General features: G+C 49.1%; 1 protein-coding gene across 1 annotated transcript in view; it reads right to left on the bottom strand.

Moving 5' to 3' along the window:
* Positions 1–5,327: 5,327 nt before the first annotated feature.
* Positions 5,328–13,560, bottom strand: part of BRPF1 (bromodomain and PHD finger containing 1) — a gene marked incomplete at its 5' end in the record, with an annotated part of 51,990 nt that continues 43,757 nt past the window's right edge. The window contains 1 exon segment of the mRNA XM_026857535.1: positions 5,328–5,346. Within this exon segment, the coding sequence (XP_026713336.1) occupies positions 5,328–5,346 (19 nt within the window).

The raw sequence follows: 13,560 nt of genomic DNA, 5'->3' as shown, positions 1-13,560 counted from the left end.
TGAAGGGTTAGAAAAACTACATAACATTCACCTTCTCTCATTTATGTTGCTGATATTTGAATGATTACAGTTTGTCTTGAGCACTCAAATACTTTAAACCAACAATTGTCTTTTTTTTTTTGCATATACCATTGTCTTTGTGGCCTGTCCTCAGCATCAAGGTCTTTAGGGCCTTGCCTCTGAGTCAGCAGTGGAATTTCTCCGGGTCTCGGGAGCAAGAACAAGCTGGGGTTTGGGAGTAAGAACAAGCTGTAATGGCTGTCTGCAAATATCAATAATTTTTTCCTTCTGCCTGAAGAAAGTAGTCTACTCTCAGGAATAAGTCAATGTGGTCTTACTGTCTGAAGGTGAAGGTCTCGCCCCCAACACTTTTATAATTAATTTGATTAATGTTATTACTAATGCTGTTTTACAGATCAGTATCTCTGTTTTGAAATCTGTTAAGATGTCTACAACATTCCATGAACACTTTGAGCCATTCCAGATCTCCTTTGGGGTTGCAACCAACAGCTGGACAAATTGTTCCAAGAGACAGATAAATAACCATTTTCAGGCTGTTCCATCCCATGAGTTGTTGTTGTTCTGTGGCATTTGGGCCTGTGGTTTTTGCAAGCAAAGAAAGGGCAGTGTATTAATTTTTCTTATTTACCTTCATTTTTGGCAGTTGCAAGCATGCTTGGACAATTTTGGAGAAATGTTCGATTCAAGAAACAAATCCATTTTGGTTCACCTAGAAACCATTTCCAAGACATGTAAGTCTCTTCTGTATTTCTGTTAACAGCAGAGGGCACAGTCAAACTGCTGAATGTCAGAGTGTTGTCTCCCAGCTGGGGTGAACTAGGCAAGTCATGCCACTCAACAGCTGCTCTTCGTAAGGGACAAGAGCAAATAAGAATTGTCCATGGTATGGACTTGTCTATTTTTCCATTCTTACTGCTGCGTTCTTCTTTTCTCTGCTCTCTTGTACTGTGTCAAAAAACTTAGGTGTTGCGTGGTTAGATACCATGCATGCATGGATAAATGCACCTCCTATGTTTTTTGTGTTCTGCCTGAAGTATGATCATTTTTAGACTATCTGGAGCACCTAACGGAATACACAGTAAAAATAACATAGATATTTATATCCTGAGTATCCAGTTTCAGTTTTTAGGGCTTTCTCAGATTTTCATGTTAGTTTGAAGTCTTCCATCACTCCTCTGTGCTCAAAGTGATTATATCTTAGGAACAAGACTAACACTGCTCATTTCTTAAGCAAGAAGCACATAGTGAAGCACACTATTGCCATGATAAAAGGGTGACTTCCCAAAAAAGCTAATAACATAAAATACTTTTTAATAGCTCTGGCCATGAAGTGGCTAGCCATGGCAGTCTTTACTGAACGTAAGTGCTTCAGAGAAATTGTTTGTAATTTGGCGTAGATCTGAGCCTTTGTGAGTGCATTAATTTTTAAATGCTGGCATGTTTTTTTATCAACATCCTGTCAAGACTCTGCTCAGTTCTTGCCCTGCTCTGTGCAAGAACAAGAGGCCAGTTTCAACACACGCAAGAGCCGTGAAGTGAGTTATACCTTGGGAAATCAAGGTAGCAGACCTTCACAAAGCACCGTAGTATTCACCGTGTGGTAAAATATGGCTCCCACAAAGCACAGCTTTGACAGATACCCTTCAAGTCAACACAGCCCTTTCAGGCAAAAAGAGTGGAGTCTGGTGCATTTTGCTGGAGGCCGTGATAGCCTGTACATTTGAAATACCAATCCTGTTATACTAAGAACACTCCCTTGCTGTGCTTGGCAAGTGCTCTTGGTGGGACCTTAATGTAAGCAAGAATCTGTCTGCTTTGGCCAGCACAACAAGCTCTATATTACACATTTACCCATCTCCTAATCACTTCAGTGCCTCAACTTGTCCACTCTGTGACAGGACTTTGCCTAATTTCGTATACTTCATGCAGGGAAATTGTTGTCATGGCACTGAAAATCAAATCTATTGTTCACAATTCCCCCTCTTCATTCCATACCATTTGCTCAGCTGTCCTGTTTTGTCTCCATACCCTTTTTAAATAAATGTGCCTTGAATGAAATGAGAAACCTCCCAGAGGTGCCTGCTGCTAGATTTTCAAAGCAATTGAAAAGAAAAATTGGCACTTTCTGTAATGTATCATGCTGCAGAATGTTGAATATATAATGAAAATTATCACATGCTCCACAATGTTGTTCTTTTTATATTTCTGGGTGGTTCATCTGTCACTGGTTAATTGCTGATAAACACTACCATTTGACTGGTATCACAGTGATGGATAATTAAGTTCCCACTAAATAAATACCTGCACTAGTGCCTTGAAAAGATCCCAACTGCAGCAATTCTCTTCAAAAACTGGTACAAAATAAAGAGATAAATTCAGAGCTGATAAAGCACTGAATGCCAGTGGCTGATGATACAGTACCTTGGGAGGTGGGTGATATGGTAGAAACATGGGAAATCATTGACAGTGTAGGATTTCACATGTAGGAGAGAAATGCAGAAGATGAAGAGGCTCTCTTCAAGGGGAGAAGTAGTACACCAGGATGTTCAAACAGCGCTGAAAAGCAAAGAAAGGTGGAACTTGAAATCAAGTCTGTCTTCATTAAAAGCTTGTAAGGAGTATCACAGGCTTCATTTATAGCAGTGGGCAGCAGGCACGTTTGGCACATTCTACCTAGCCACTGGACGAGAACAAAGCAGAAAATATTTTTCAAAATATATTTCCAAAGCCTTTCCAAAGGCTCTTGGGCTGGCATGCTCTATGCAGTAAGCAAAAAAAATGTTCTCTTTTGAGTGTTTGTCCATATGTGCTTGCACACAGTGGATAGAACCGTGTCTGGCACTGAAGATGAGACATTTGCCTGAGCAGCTTCCACAGAGGCACAGCTGCTCTATTCCCTGCTCACATCTCGGTGTGCTGTGCACAGGGACGGAAAGAGGCAAGCAGACCCTATGTCTTCAGTCCTTCCACCTTATTTAGAGTTTCTCTTGTTGACTTGCCCGCCCATCATTTGCTCTTTCCTTCTGGTTTCAGCTCCCATAGCTAATTTCTTTGTCTAGTTTCCTCATTTTCATTTATATCAAAATTTTCTGTTTTTTTAATACAAATCCCGATTTTTCACAACTCAGCTCTCTCTCTGAACTGCTTTGCTTCTCTGGTATCTGGTCGTTCCAGCTGTGACAGCTCATAACAGTCATATCCTCCGCATCACCTTGACTCCATTGCAAGTGGGAAGCATATTCCCAGCCAGCATACCACAGGCAATCCTCTGATGCTCCTGCCAGCAAGGGTGACAAAATAATGTGCAATATGTCCCTTACAGAGGTATAAGCTGATGCAATTCTCTGAAAAAATCTGGTGCTCAGTGGGCAGTTTTCAAACGTGACTTGTTTAAGACTCCCCAGGCCCAGTAGTTGCTGTCAAGGTTTCTAGGGGAATTCTCTGTGTTTATAATGGTGGGATTTGAGCTTGTTTACCGTGAACAGAATGGTCCAGACTGGGACACCCAGTCCAGGCTCCCTTATGTTCTGTATGGATTGAAAAGTCAGAAAGCTTAACTTCTGGAATGGATGGTGAGAGGATGTGTGGTTGTCTTGGTGAATATTGAAGCTCCTCATTGTCACTCACACCTCAGGGCTTGGGGCACTCTCTGCCCTAGGGCAGGCTGAGATCAGGGGCAGCTCACCCCACAGTCGCCCCATGTAGGTGTCTGCTGTGCTGCAGAAGGGCACCCAGGCTAAGCAGGCACAGACCTGCCAGCTGGCTACTCCAGGTACATCCAAAGAGGGTGAAGCTGTGACAGCCCAAATGTCTCACCCCCTGACACAGCTCAGTTACTGCCCAGGGAGAAAACACAGCACCCTACTGAGCTCCAGAGCTGTCCTCCCTCCTTGCGTCTCACCAAGTTAATACCTCCCCCCATTTACCTTCCCGAACCCGGGCATGGGGGAACCAACCTCCCTTCAAAATGTTATTTAAAGCCTCCGCGCTGTCAGTGCCAATCTCAGGGCAAGTTGCACAGACAATGATAGATAGGCATCAGAAGCAGTTGCTATTTAATATTGCAAGGCTGGGAGGCTGACGCTCCCTCCCTCGACTGCTCAGACTATAATTTTCAGCTGTTGGGACTGAAGCTGCACCCAAGTGCAGACTGATTTGCAGGGAACTCCCTGCAGCACAGGATAACAGACCTAACCCAAGGTCCTACAGACTTTTATCTCATGCCAGATTTCACATTCCACCCGTTATTAATGTAAACCAAGTAGCATCTGAAGAAAATGGTACAGCAAAAAACACAGGGATGTTCCAGATTGTAAAAAACCTTCTTTGTTTAGAGTAAAATACCTTGAGAGGCACAAGTCTGTGCATAAGCCACCCATTAACCACGTAAAACCTTTCCCTCTGTTATTCAAGAACTATCTGCTGTGGGGGCTATTTGAAGAAAACTTTCTCTGAAGCAGCTGTTCTTGATCATTTTCAAAGACAAGATACTTAGCTAGCAGGGTCCTTGATCTGATCTAGTTTGGCCATCTCAACACCTATTTTTTTTTAAGTCTGGATTAACGCTCGTTTTTATTTTGTTTAATAGCGTTTGACAAGTCTGAACACTCCTCTGGTATGGAAGCCAGAGAGGGAAGGAGAGTGCTCCTGCTCTGTACTGATGTGGTTTTTTTTTTTCTGCAGAATACTCCTACATGTACAAATGAAACGCGTTCAAAAGACGGGCTGTCGGTTGCTTGCCTGCAGCACACTGTGCTGAGTCAAACGTATGTGCAGATCACAAGCCCAGTGGATGCAGTGCTATTTTTAGACTGAGGATACCATGTTGAAAAGAACAGACAGACTAGGGAAATCAGAAAGTTTTAAAAATAATTCAGAACTAAAATTAAGCGTATGGGAAAGAGCAGCAGGGCGAGGTAAGCTTGCTGATGCTGGCCTTCCCATATCTTCACTACATAGAGATGGAAGGTGATGAAGTGACATGAAAGGAGTTTCCTCCTTCAGTCACTGCTGCTTTCCTCCTCCTTATAGGCTTGCAGGCTGGGAGAGGGCTGGCAGGGTCCCCAGACACCTGCCCTCAGATTGCAGGTAGCTCTTAGGTCTAACCAGGGAGATGCAAAGTCTTGAAGGCCCACTCAAACCCTGTTCTGCAAACAACAGCTTTCCCCTGGTGATTTGTAAAAAAAAAAGTCTAAATCTGTCAGAGCAAAAGACTAAAAGCTTAAAAAGAGCAGTGAGAGAGCAGGGACAACCAAATTGCCTGCAACAGCAGAGGGCTTATTAGTGGAAATATGTGCAGATAATCCTCAGAAATCAGCCACACTCCTACGGAGAACAAGGCAAAGTGTGGTGACAGCATCCTGAAAAAATGGAGAAATTCTCCCTGAGCTGAGGTCCGGGAGGTGGTTTAACTCGACGTGTGTGAGGAAGACGAGGCAACTGCAGGGTTCCGTCTGCCAAATGACAGCAGCATGCGCTGTGCCCAAGCTTTGCTCCTTCAGATGAAGGCAAATAAAGTAAAAAATCCAGCCTGGCACAGGGGTTCCCCGCTGCCGGGAGCCAGCTCGCAGCAAGCACCCATCCCTGGAGCAGCACCTCCAGCCCCACGCCACCAGACACCCCCGATTTGCGTAGCTGAATAAACCAAATGCTTTCAATCTCCTTTCATAAGAGGAGATTATCATCTAAGCACTTAATTATCTTGTAGCTTTTCTCTGCACGTGTCTCCGTTCAATCTTTTTTTTTTTTTTTTTTAAACTTGCACATAGGCAGCTGGGACTGCGGGCAGGCTTCCAGCCACCCCAGGGGTGCACAGCAGTTCCCCTCAGCCAGAGCCTGTGCACCACCACACGCTACACTGCCCTATCTCACCTGTAGCCCCTGGTGCTGGCATTTGCTAATTGCACCCGCTAATTACCTAAATGCCCTGCTAGCTTTTGCACCCAGGTCACTACAGCAGATTTGAAGCAGGTTTGGCTCGTGAGCAGGCCTTGAGGAGCACCTTCCAGAACCGCCTTGTCCCCTCATGCCACACCTCTCAAGCTGGTATTTTCCCTTTAACTGAGTCTTATTCACTTAATTTTTCTCAGCTTTTTTCATGTTACATGACAACTTCCACTGCAAAGCTTTGTTTGACTCTACAGAAAGGCCACTGTGTTCCCTTTGTTTTGTCTAAGAAGTCACCTCTCTTATCCTAGTGTATTACATTAGTCAGGCACAATCTGCCTTTTACAAAATCTTGTTCCATTTCATTCCAATTCCTTCCATATCTTTGAGTATTCTTTCCCTTAAGGTCTATTCTAAAACCTTGCACAATATGATAACGAACTAGTAAGCCCATAATTGCTCAAGTCTCTTTCATTTTTTCCTTCCCAAACGTATTTTTAAAAAAATGTCCCTGTTTTTTTTACAGAAATGCAGCCTGTACAATCACTTTCTGCCTGCTTCTCCCTAATAGTTTTTAACTCTTTGACCAATTCCATCTAGAGTTTGACAGAAGGGCACAGCTCACCGAGATAATTAAGTCCCCGCAAGCTTAATGAAAGTATCTGGGCAGGAGAAGAGATACAGAGTGCTCTGTGAATCCTCGGCCTGTGAGCATCTCTCTGGGCGAGAGGTGCTGCACTGTAGAGCTGAGATAAATACTCCACGTGCAGGAATAGCTTCAGCCCAGCTCTCAGCTCCACCAACACCAAAGTCAATTAAACCCGTTGGATCTGTAGCAAAAGAGGATTAATTAACTGCAGAGCTCTTGTAGCCACTTGTTGAAATGTAGGCTTCATTCTGATTTTTCTCGGGTGTGCAGTGCTGGTCCAGGACTCCAGAGTTTCAGTGATGCCGGCCCGTCGGCTTGGCAATGCTTTGTTTTAGCAGGAGTGCTTTGCATCCTGTTTTGTTCCACCCCAGCCACACACCATCTGTACCCACCTTCCTCTGCTGCTCGCAGGAAAGACCAGACCTGTTTAGTGAACAGCTCTTTCTCTTCTTCATAATTTATGATTTTAAAGGAAAACTTCTGTAAGATTGCGAAGGATTTTTCATCTCCACATCCGCTGCAAACTGCGTTCCCACGCTGTAGTCTATTAGGCACAGCAGTTGTTCCTATAATTGCAGCTGCACGGGGGGAGTTACATTATTGTCCAATCATATAACACAAATCCTTATTTTTTAACCAGTTTTTCAACAAGACTGTCTGACGCCAAGCGCATCTTGTTCCAGTTTAAAACCCTCGCAGGGGGTCTGCGCCCCCATAGGACACTGTCGGGGCCCCCACGACCTTCTGGCATTCCAGCTGCAGCTGCCCAAGCACTGGGTGCAGCTGCCTGGTTCAGACATTTTCTGGCCCCATTTCTTCCTGTGCCCAGCAACTGGAAATCACAATTGTTTGCACACTCCTTCAAAATTTCCCACTATCCCTTCAGGCAGCTTTCCTCTGGTCACCAGCCTCCTGTACATTTCTGACGTGTATTCTCTGGTCACACTTCTTAACCTCTTGTATCTCCATCCTGTTCTCAGCAATACTATTCTTCCCGTCACATGTTCAAGCTCCCATTTACCTGGTTACAGAAGAGCGTTGGTTATACTGGGGTGGGTCAGCTATACTGGGATCCCCTTCCCCTAGCCGTGCCTGTTGGCAGACAACTAAGCCTTGGCCTTTCTCGCGTTGAGCTAACCAAGTTTTGAAGCTTCGTTTTTAGCCTTTCGTCTCCAGCTGTTGTATTAATAGAGCACAGTAAATGAGGTTTGGCCTATACGCAGCGTTTTATAAATTTCAAGTGCTTCGCTTTAAGCACCTACCCTATTGTTCATCACTTGGGGCTCGGGGAGATCTCAGCGGGCGAATCACTGTACTTGCACAGCACAGTGAAGTATTTCATGCCAAGCCATGGAGGAAGTAGCAGGAGTATTGATAGTAGTTTATTCACATTTACAAATGAAAGACCAAATGTGGTTTTTATTGATTTCCCCGTTTAGTGCAAGATGCTCTTCAAAGTCACTGTGGCTCGGTGCTGAAAGCTCTGGCAGATAAAAGCCAAATGGAGCAGGCACTGCTGGAGATGGAGAAGAGACTTGCAGCTGTAAGTGCAGAAATTAATCTTTTATTCTGAACCCTCCTTCTGAATTTCTCCCACTTCTTCAAAATATTAACTGAATATTAAATTGCCTTTGAATGTTGGATTATAAAGTAGGCTGCTCCTGTTATAATTAAAGGGGAAAGACATATTAAAATGCTAATTCTAGGCCAGATAACGACTGGTGCTTACCCAAGTGCTGGCTAACAGCGCTGTAAGCTCTGATGGAACCCAGGTCAGCAAGAGGGGAGACCAACAGTGCCCTGTCGTGACAGGCCACAACGGAGCCCTGTTGCCTCACGCTGGCACACGCCTTTGCTGGAGGAGGCAGTGCAGTGCCTGCCTGCGAGGGGACAGCATCCTGTCCCTTCAGCTGGATGCTTTCCCAGGGAGAGGAAAAAAGAAGTGAAAAAAGAATAAGTGGGTGTCAGAGACAAAAGAATGAACTGTCAGAGACCTCCTGGACAGGTCTGGCTTCTCCAAAAGTCCTTGCTGCTGGCAAGGATGTGTGAGAAGGCAGTGCTCCTGGGAGAGGGGGCACCCAGTGGGTTAGGGGAATGCCCCAATCCCAAACCTCTCACTTCTGTGGGACAGTTTAAGATACATACTAGGGACATACAAATTGCTGATCTTTGAGTCGATACCCAGTTTAAGGGGTCTAACTGACACACAGGACATGGAAGTTTCTCATTTGAATATTATTGTTGCACCTTTTAACGTGTTGCTTTCTGCTTGCTGCTTCCTCAGAAAGATGCGGAGATTTTGGATGTGAAATCCAGCATCCAGCTGCTGAAGGAGGGTCTAGAGTCGCTGCCAGCTCAGCTGAGTGATCAGCACCTGAAGTTGTGTGAAGAACTAGGCTTCCTGAAGCTCCTTAACGCCTTAGCTGAGCTGCACACGCTCATTTCTAGTGCCCGACTGCCCCCTCACAAGGCAGATAATTATTCCCAGACCTCCCCTGGCCTGTGCCAGGGCTGTGTTCTGGGTGAGGAGACCACGTGCTGGCCGTGCTGCCGGGGCAGGGGGGTTTGCAGCTCCTCGGGGTGGCCTCAGTCCCTCTGCGTGACCGTGGGGGAGCAGCACGGAGACTCCCCGGGGAGGAACCAGGACGCTGGGGATGGTCCATCTAAGGGTGACACAAACACAGGTTCAGGGGGAAAAGGCAGCCCCTTTGCCACAGCAGCATGTGGCAGAGAAAACGCCTCTTTGCAGGAGGTGAAATATGGTTTGGGAGCACAGAGCTGTGCTAACCATCTTTGCGTGTGCTGTGCTAACAATCATTTTTTGGAGGATAGTCAGAAGAAACACTGTTCTATGCCACAGGAGGTGCCTCTACCAACTCTCCTGAGGAAGGCAGTCAGGAAAAGCACTCGAGGATTTGACCCCATGGCAGGCTCACAGCAGAGGCAGCCTCAGGATTATCACCTTTCCATACAAAAAGATATGCCCAGGCAAAGAGACAATAACAGGGCCACAGACTGTGAGGTGGAGAACGCAGCTGTAGGGCACAAAGCAAAACAGAGGCCAGGAAGGATCCCCTGGAACAAAGCAATAGGGAGGAAGAAAACGTGCCCCGTTATAAAAAAAAGCGAGCTCTCTCGATGTGCTGATGGTGGGCTGAAGCAAAGGAAGGCAAACAGGGTTATTGAGTTGGAAAGCTCCAGAAAAAATTTCATTCCCAGATACATGGTTGCTCTCAATTTAGGAAGCTCTAACCCAGTTCTTGCAGCTCCCGGTCAGCAGATCCTGAGCAGCGCTCGGCCGAGGCTTACACAGAATTCCCCACCGGTGCCACGGTCCAGCCCGCAACAACTTCCAGACAAAAGAAAGAGAAGTTTGGAAATTCAAAAAAGAGTGAATGTTACCAGTGTAAAAGGGAATCTCGGGGATTCCTCTCCCCAGGAGAATATATTTTCCCTGTGTAGCACAACAGATGAAAAACCAGTGACCTGCTTCAGCCTCCAAAGCCCTGCGGCCTCCAAGAAACCACATCCTGTCGATACGCTGGCTCAGCAGAACACAGCCTGTTGCTCTTTAGTTTTTGACAGCGATTATTCCGACTGAAGGGTTTTGTTTCATGTTTGGAGTCAGCAGCAGCAGGCTTGGCCATCGCAGTCTATACCTCGAGGTCTGTTACCTGCTTAGTCAGAGACAAGACTCACACCTGGATGCTTGAAAATGTTATTGTAATTATAACAGAGATATCATAAAAGACTACCTGGGATTGGAAGTGAAGCCTTCCCACGGCTTGGAAAGCTGATGGGATCTGTATTTATTTATCCCCCTACTCCCAGAGACACCACAGGCTCCAATCACTGTTGTATTTACACAGACGAGCAGCACCTGCGGAGGCTGCCGGGACGTTCACCGGGAGGAGAGGGCTGGCAGAGCACAGACGAGCAGCCCAATCAGATTTAGCACTGAGATCTGCTGGAAGCTTTTCAACTAGATAAAATAATATCTCTGTGGCCAGAGGCTTTACTCTGTTTTCTCACTGATAGTCTCTCTGTTGTATGTCTAAAAGTTCAGATTTTAGTGCCCTAGGCAGTAGTAGTGTTGTTCTGCTTGATTTTAATAAGGTTCAGATTTGTCCCAGGAGTTGTTTGTGAGTTTTGGACAGGGTTTAGTTTAGCTGAGGAAAACCAAATCCCAACATCTCAGGTTCATTGACTTACATTCCTTCTCCTTTCAGGCTGAAATTTCTTGGTTTCAGAAAATTCAGGAAATTATTTAGTTTCTACTTTATTTGTCTCTTGTATCTCTTGGCTGATCAAGGAATTCTCCAGCGTACGCTTTCCAAGGGCAGCGCTTCTCAGACAGAACCCAGGAGATGTGACATTCCAGTTCAGCAGATGAAGTCACTGTCGGATCATTCTCACCCCTTAGACACTGGCACCTCTCTAGTGAGAAGTCGCTCCAAAATTTTCAAGTCCGAAGGGACCAGCTTGCTCGCCTGACCTGGTATAAACAGCAGCAGGATTGTGGGGCAGCCCCAGTTCCCACAGAGCAAGTCCTTGCAGGGTGCCCAGCTGTGACAGAAGCTTCTGCTGCTGCAGATATTTGCATCATGTTTGATTTTTGTTACCAGCAAAAGAAGCATTTCGGTGTTGACAAAACAGGTCTGTTGCCATGAATCCAACCAGTCCAGCTTTGTCATCCTGAAGGGGAAGACTGGGATCTCTTTTTCCTGGCTTTAATAAACTTACTGTGTCCTCACCAAAATCCAGCGTCTTTGTATTCGTTTTGGGGAGAGGCAAGATCCCGTTTCAGCGGGTGAGCAGGCGGCTGCTCTTCAGCTGTTTAACTCCCCTCGGTGGTGGAACTGGGAGGGTGAGTTTTTTTCAGCTCCTCTCTGATGTTTAAAGAAGGAAACCTCTGCCCTTCCGGTTTAACATCAGTTTGGTGACGTTAGTTAGCAAGGAGAAGGTGGCGGGGCAGTTGTGGGGACCCCCCAGAGCCTTGTGACCCCCATCCCGGGGTCAGTGGAGGGGCCGGGTGGCGGCTGCTGGCAGCAGCAGCCGTTCATGTCACACTCCCTGCCCGTGCCCACCCCCCCCAGCACCTTTGCTGGGCAAAACCCTCTCCCTGGGGCCCGACACCCCCACGTTTGGGGGTCGGTGGGGACAGGCGCAGGCCCCAGCCTCGTGCTCTCACCCCGGCTGCGCCGCAGCGAGCTCGGCAGCACATGGCTGAGCTTGGAGGGACCTCTGGAGGTGTCTGCCGCAAGGCCCCGCGCCGAGCAGGAACAGGCCCCGGCTCCCCGAGGATGGAGCCCGTGCCGGTGGGTGGGATAGCACGCCGGGCTGCTCTGGGGCCCCCCGCGGCCCCCCACTGCACGCACACGACAGCACGCCGCGGGGTCACCGACAAAACCCCCGGAGCAGGGCCGGTGTAATGGCCACAGCACCAGCGGCGCTCCCCCCAGCACCGGCCGCTTCCCGGGGGGAGCAGGTGGAAGCCCCAGGGTGCCACCCTGACCCCCACAGACCACCCCAAACCCGTCCCTGCTCAGGGTCTCCTCTGGGGTTTTCACTGCCAGCGAGAATATTTGTCCCCCCGCAGCCACGATGACTGGTGAATCCCCTCCTCGCCCTCTCTGGTTCCCTGCCCCAACAGGCACGTGAGGGCCTGCGCCTGTTTCTCTCACCCTTTGTCACCGTGTTGCTGCCAGCACCTGTGTTTGTGGGGTCTTGTCCCACCCTTCCTCGGGGAAGATGCTGGGGGGGGGTGGTCCCCCCCTTGCAGTACAGCCAAGGGGGACTGTGGAGGGCACGGGGCAGCACCGAAAACCCACGCAGCGCTCGTGAAAAGGCCAAGCTGGACTCCAGGCTCTCTGTGGGCACTTAATTGGGGCAGTTTTCTCCTAAATGGGGGTTTTGTCCTGCTTCCTTTGGGGAGAGCCCAGGAGAAGGAGGAGAAGTGGCCCAAACCCGTGGGACGGGGAGGTGAGAGCACAGGTTGCATCCTCTGCCCGGCGTCCCCGGCTGCGCAGGCAGGCAGGCGCTGCGGCAGCACGGCGCAGGGCGCTCAGCTTTTCATCTGCCAGTGAGTCACTTCTGGCAGAGGAGGAAACCGCTGACGGCACCAGGGATGTGGAGGTGGCTGTTGCACCCGTGCCTCGTGCTCATGGCACCCCGATGGCTGGCGGGGGGGCACAGCCAGTTCCCTCCCCACGGCCCCGCCGCGCGCTCGGCTCCACGATCCGCAGGGTCAGAGCAGCCGGTGCCCGGCGCTGGCAGTGCCCGGCGTGGTGCAGACTCACCAGTCACCCCCAGGGGCTCTGCTGCTGCCTGGCTCTCCCCACCATGAGGCCTCCCCGGTGCTAATCCCCAGATTAGCTGCCTGCCCTGCCTGCTTTGTGGGGCCCAGTGTGTCGGCATTGCCCAAATTCCCTGGCCCCTGTATTCAGCTGGCTGCTGCGGCCCCCCGCGACCCTGCTGCCCGCACCCAGCGGCATGGAGGGGTGGACCAGGGTCCAGAAATGCCCCATGTGCTCACGGTGAGCCCAGCCCGAGCATGATGCCACGGGGATGGAGAGGTGGCAGGGAGCAGGAGTGGGGCACTGTGTGCTGCTGCCACACGGCACGGTGCTGCCGTGGGGACCTGAGGTGCCGCATGTCCCTGGTGGCCTGGGTGAGAGGAGAGCGATGGCGGTGACAGGGTTTGCCAAGGCTGCGGTGGCTCAGGGACTGCGTGAGGGAGTCGGGGTGCAGGCAGGGAGCTGGGCTGCATCACCGTGTGGAGCAAAGCCCCGAGCCAGTGTGACTTTGTGGCGCTGTGGCTGTGCCAACACCAGGCCGAGCCCTGGCAGGGCAGGCAGCTCTCCAGCGGGACAATTAGCTGATTAGCTAATTACCTTGCACCTTGGCCAGGGCCCCACACCCCAGCGGCTGCCAGGGTGCTGCGTGCCCCGTGCAGGGCGGGCGGGAGCCATGGGGCAGGCGTGGGGCTGGAGGGTGCCAGGGCC

Source organism: Athene cunicularia (genome assembly GCF_003259725.1).
Source record: "Athene cunicularia isolate RWA chromosome 12 unlocalized genomic scaffold, athCun1 chr12_part1, whole genome shotgun sequence".
Lineage (NCBI taxonomy): Eukaryota > Metazoa > Chordata > Aves > Strigiformes > Strigidae > Athene > Athene cunicularia.
The sequence above is the reverse complement of the archived record's forward strand: the minus strand, read 5'-3'. Positions and strand labels throughout refer to the sequence as shown.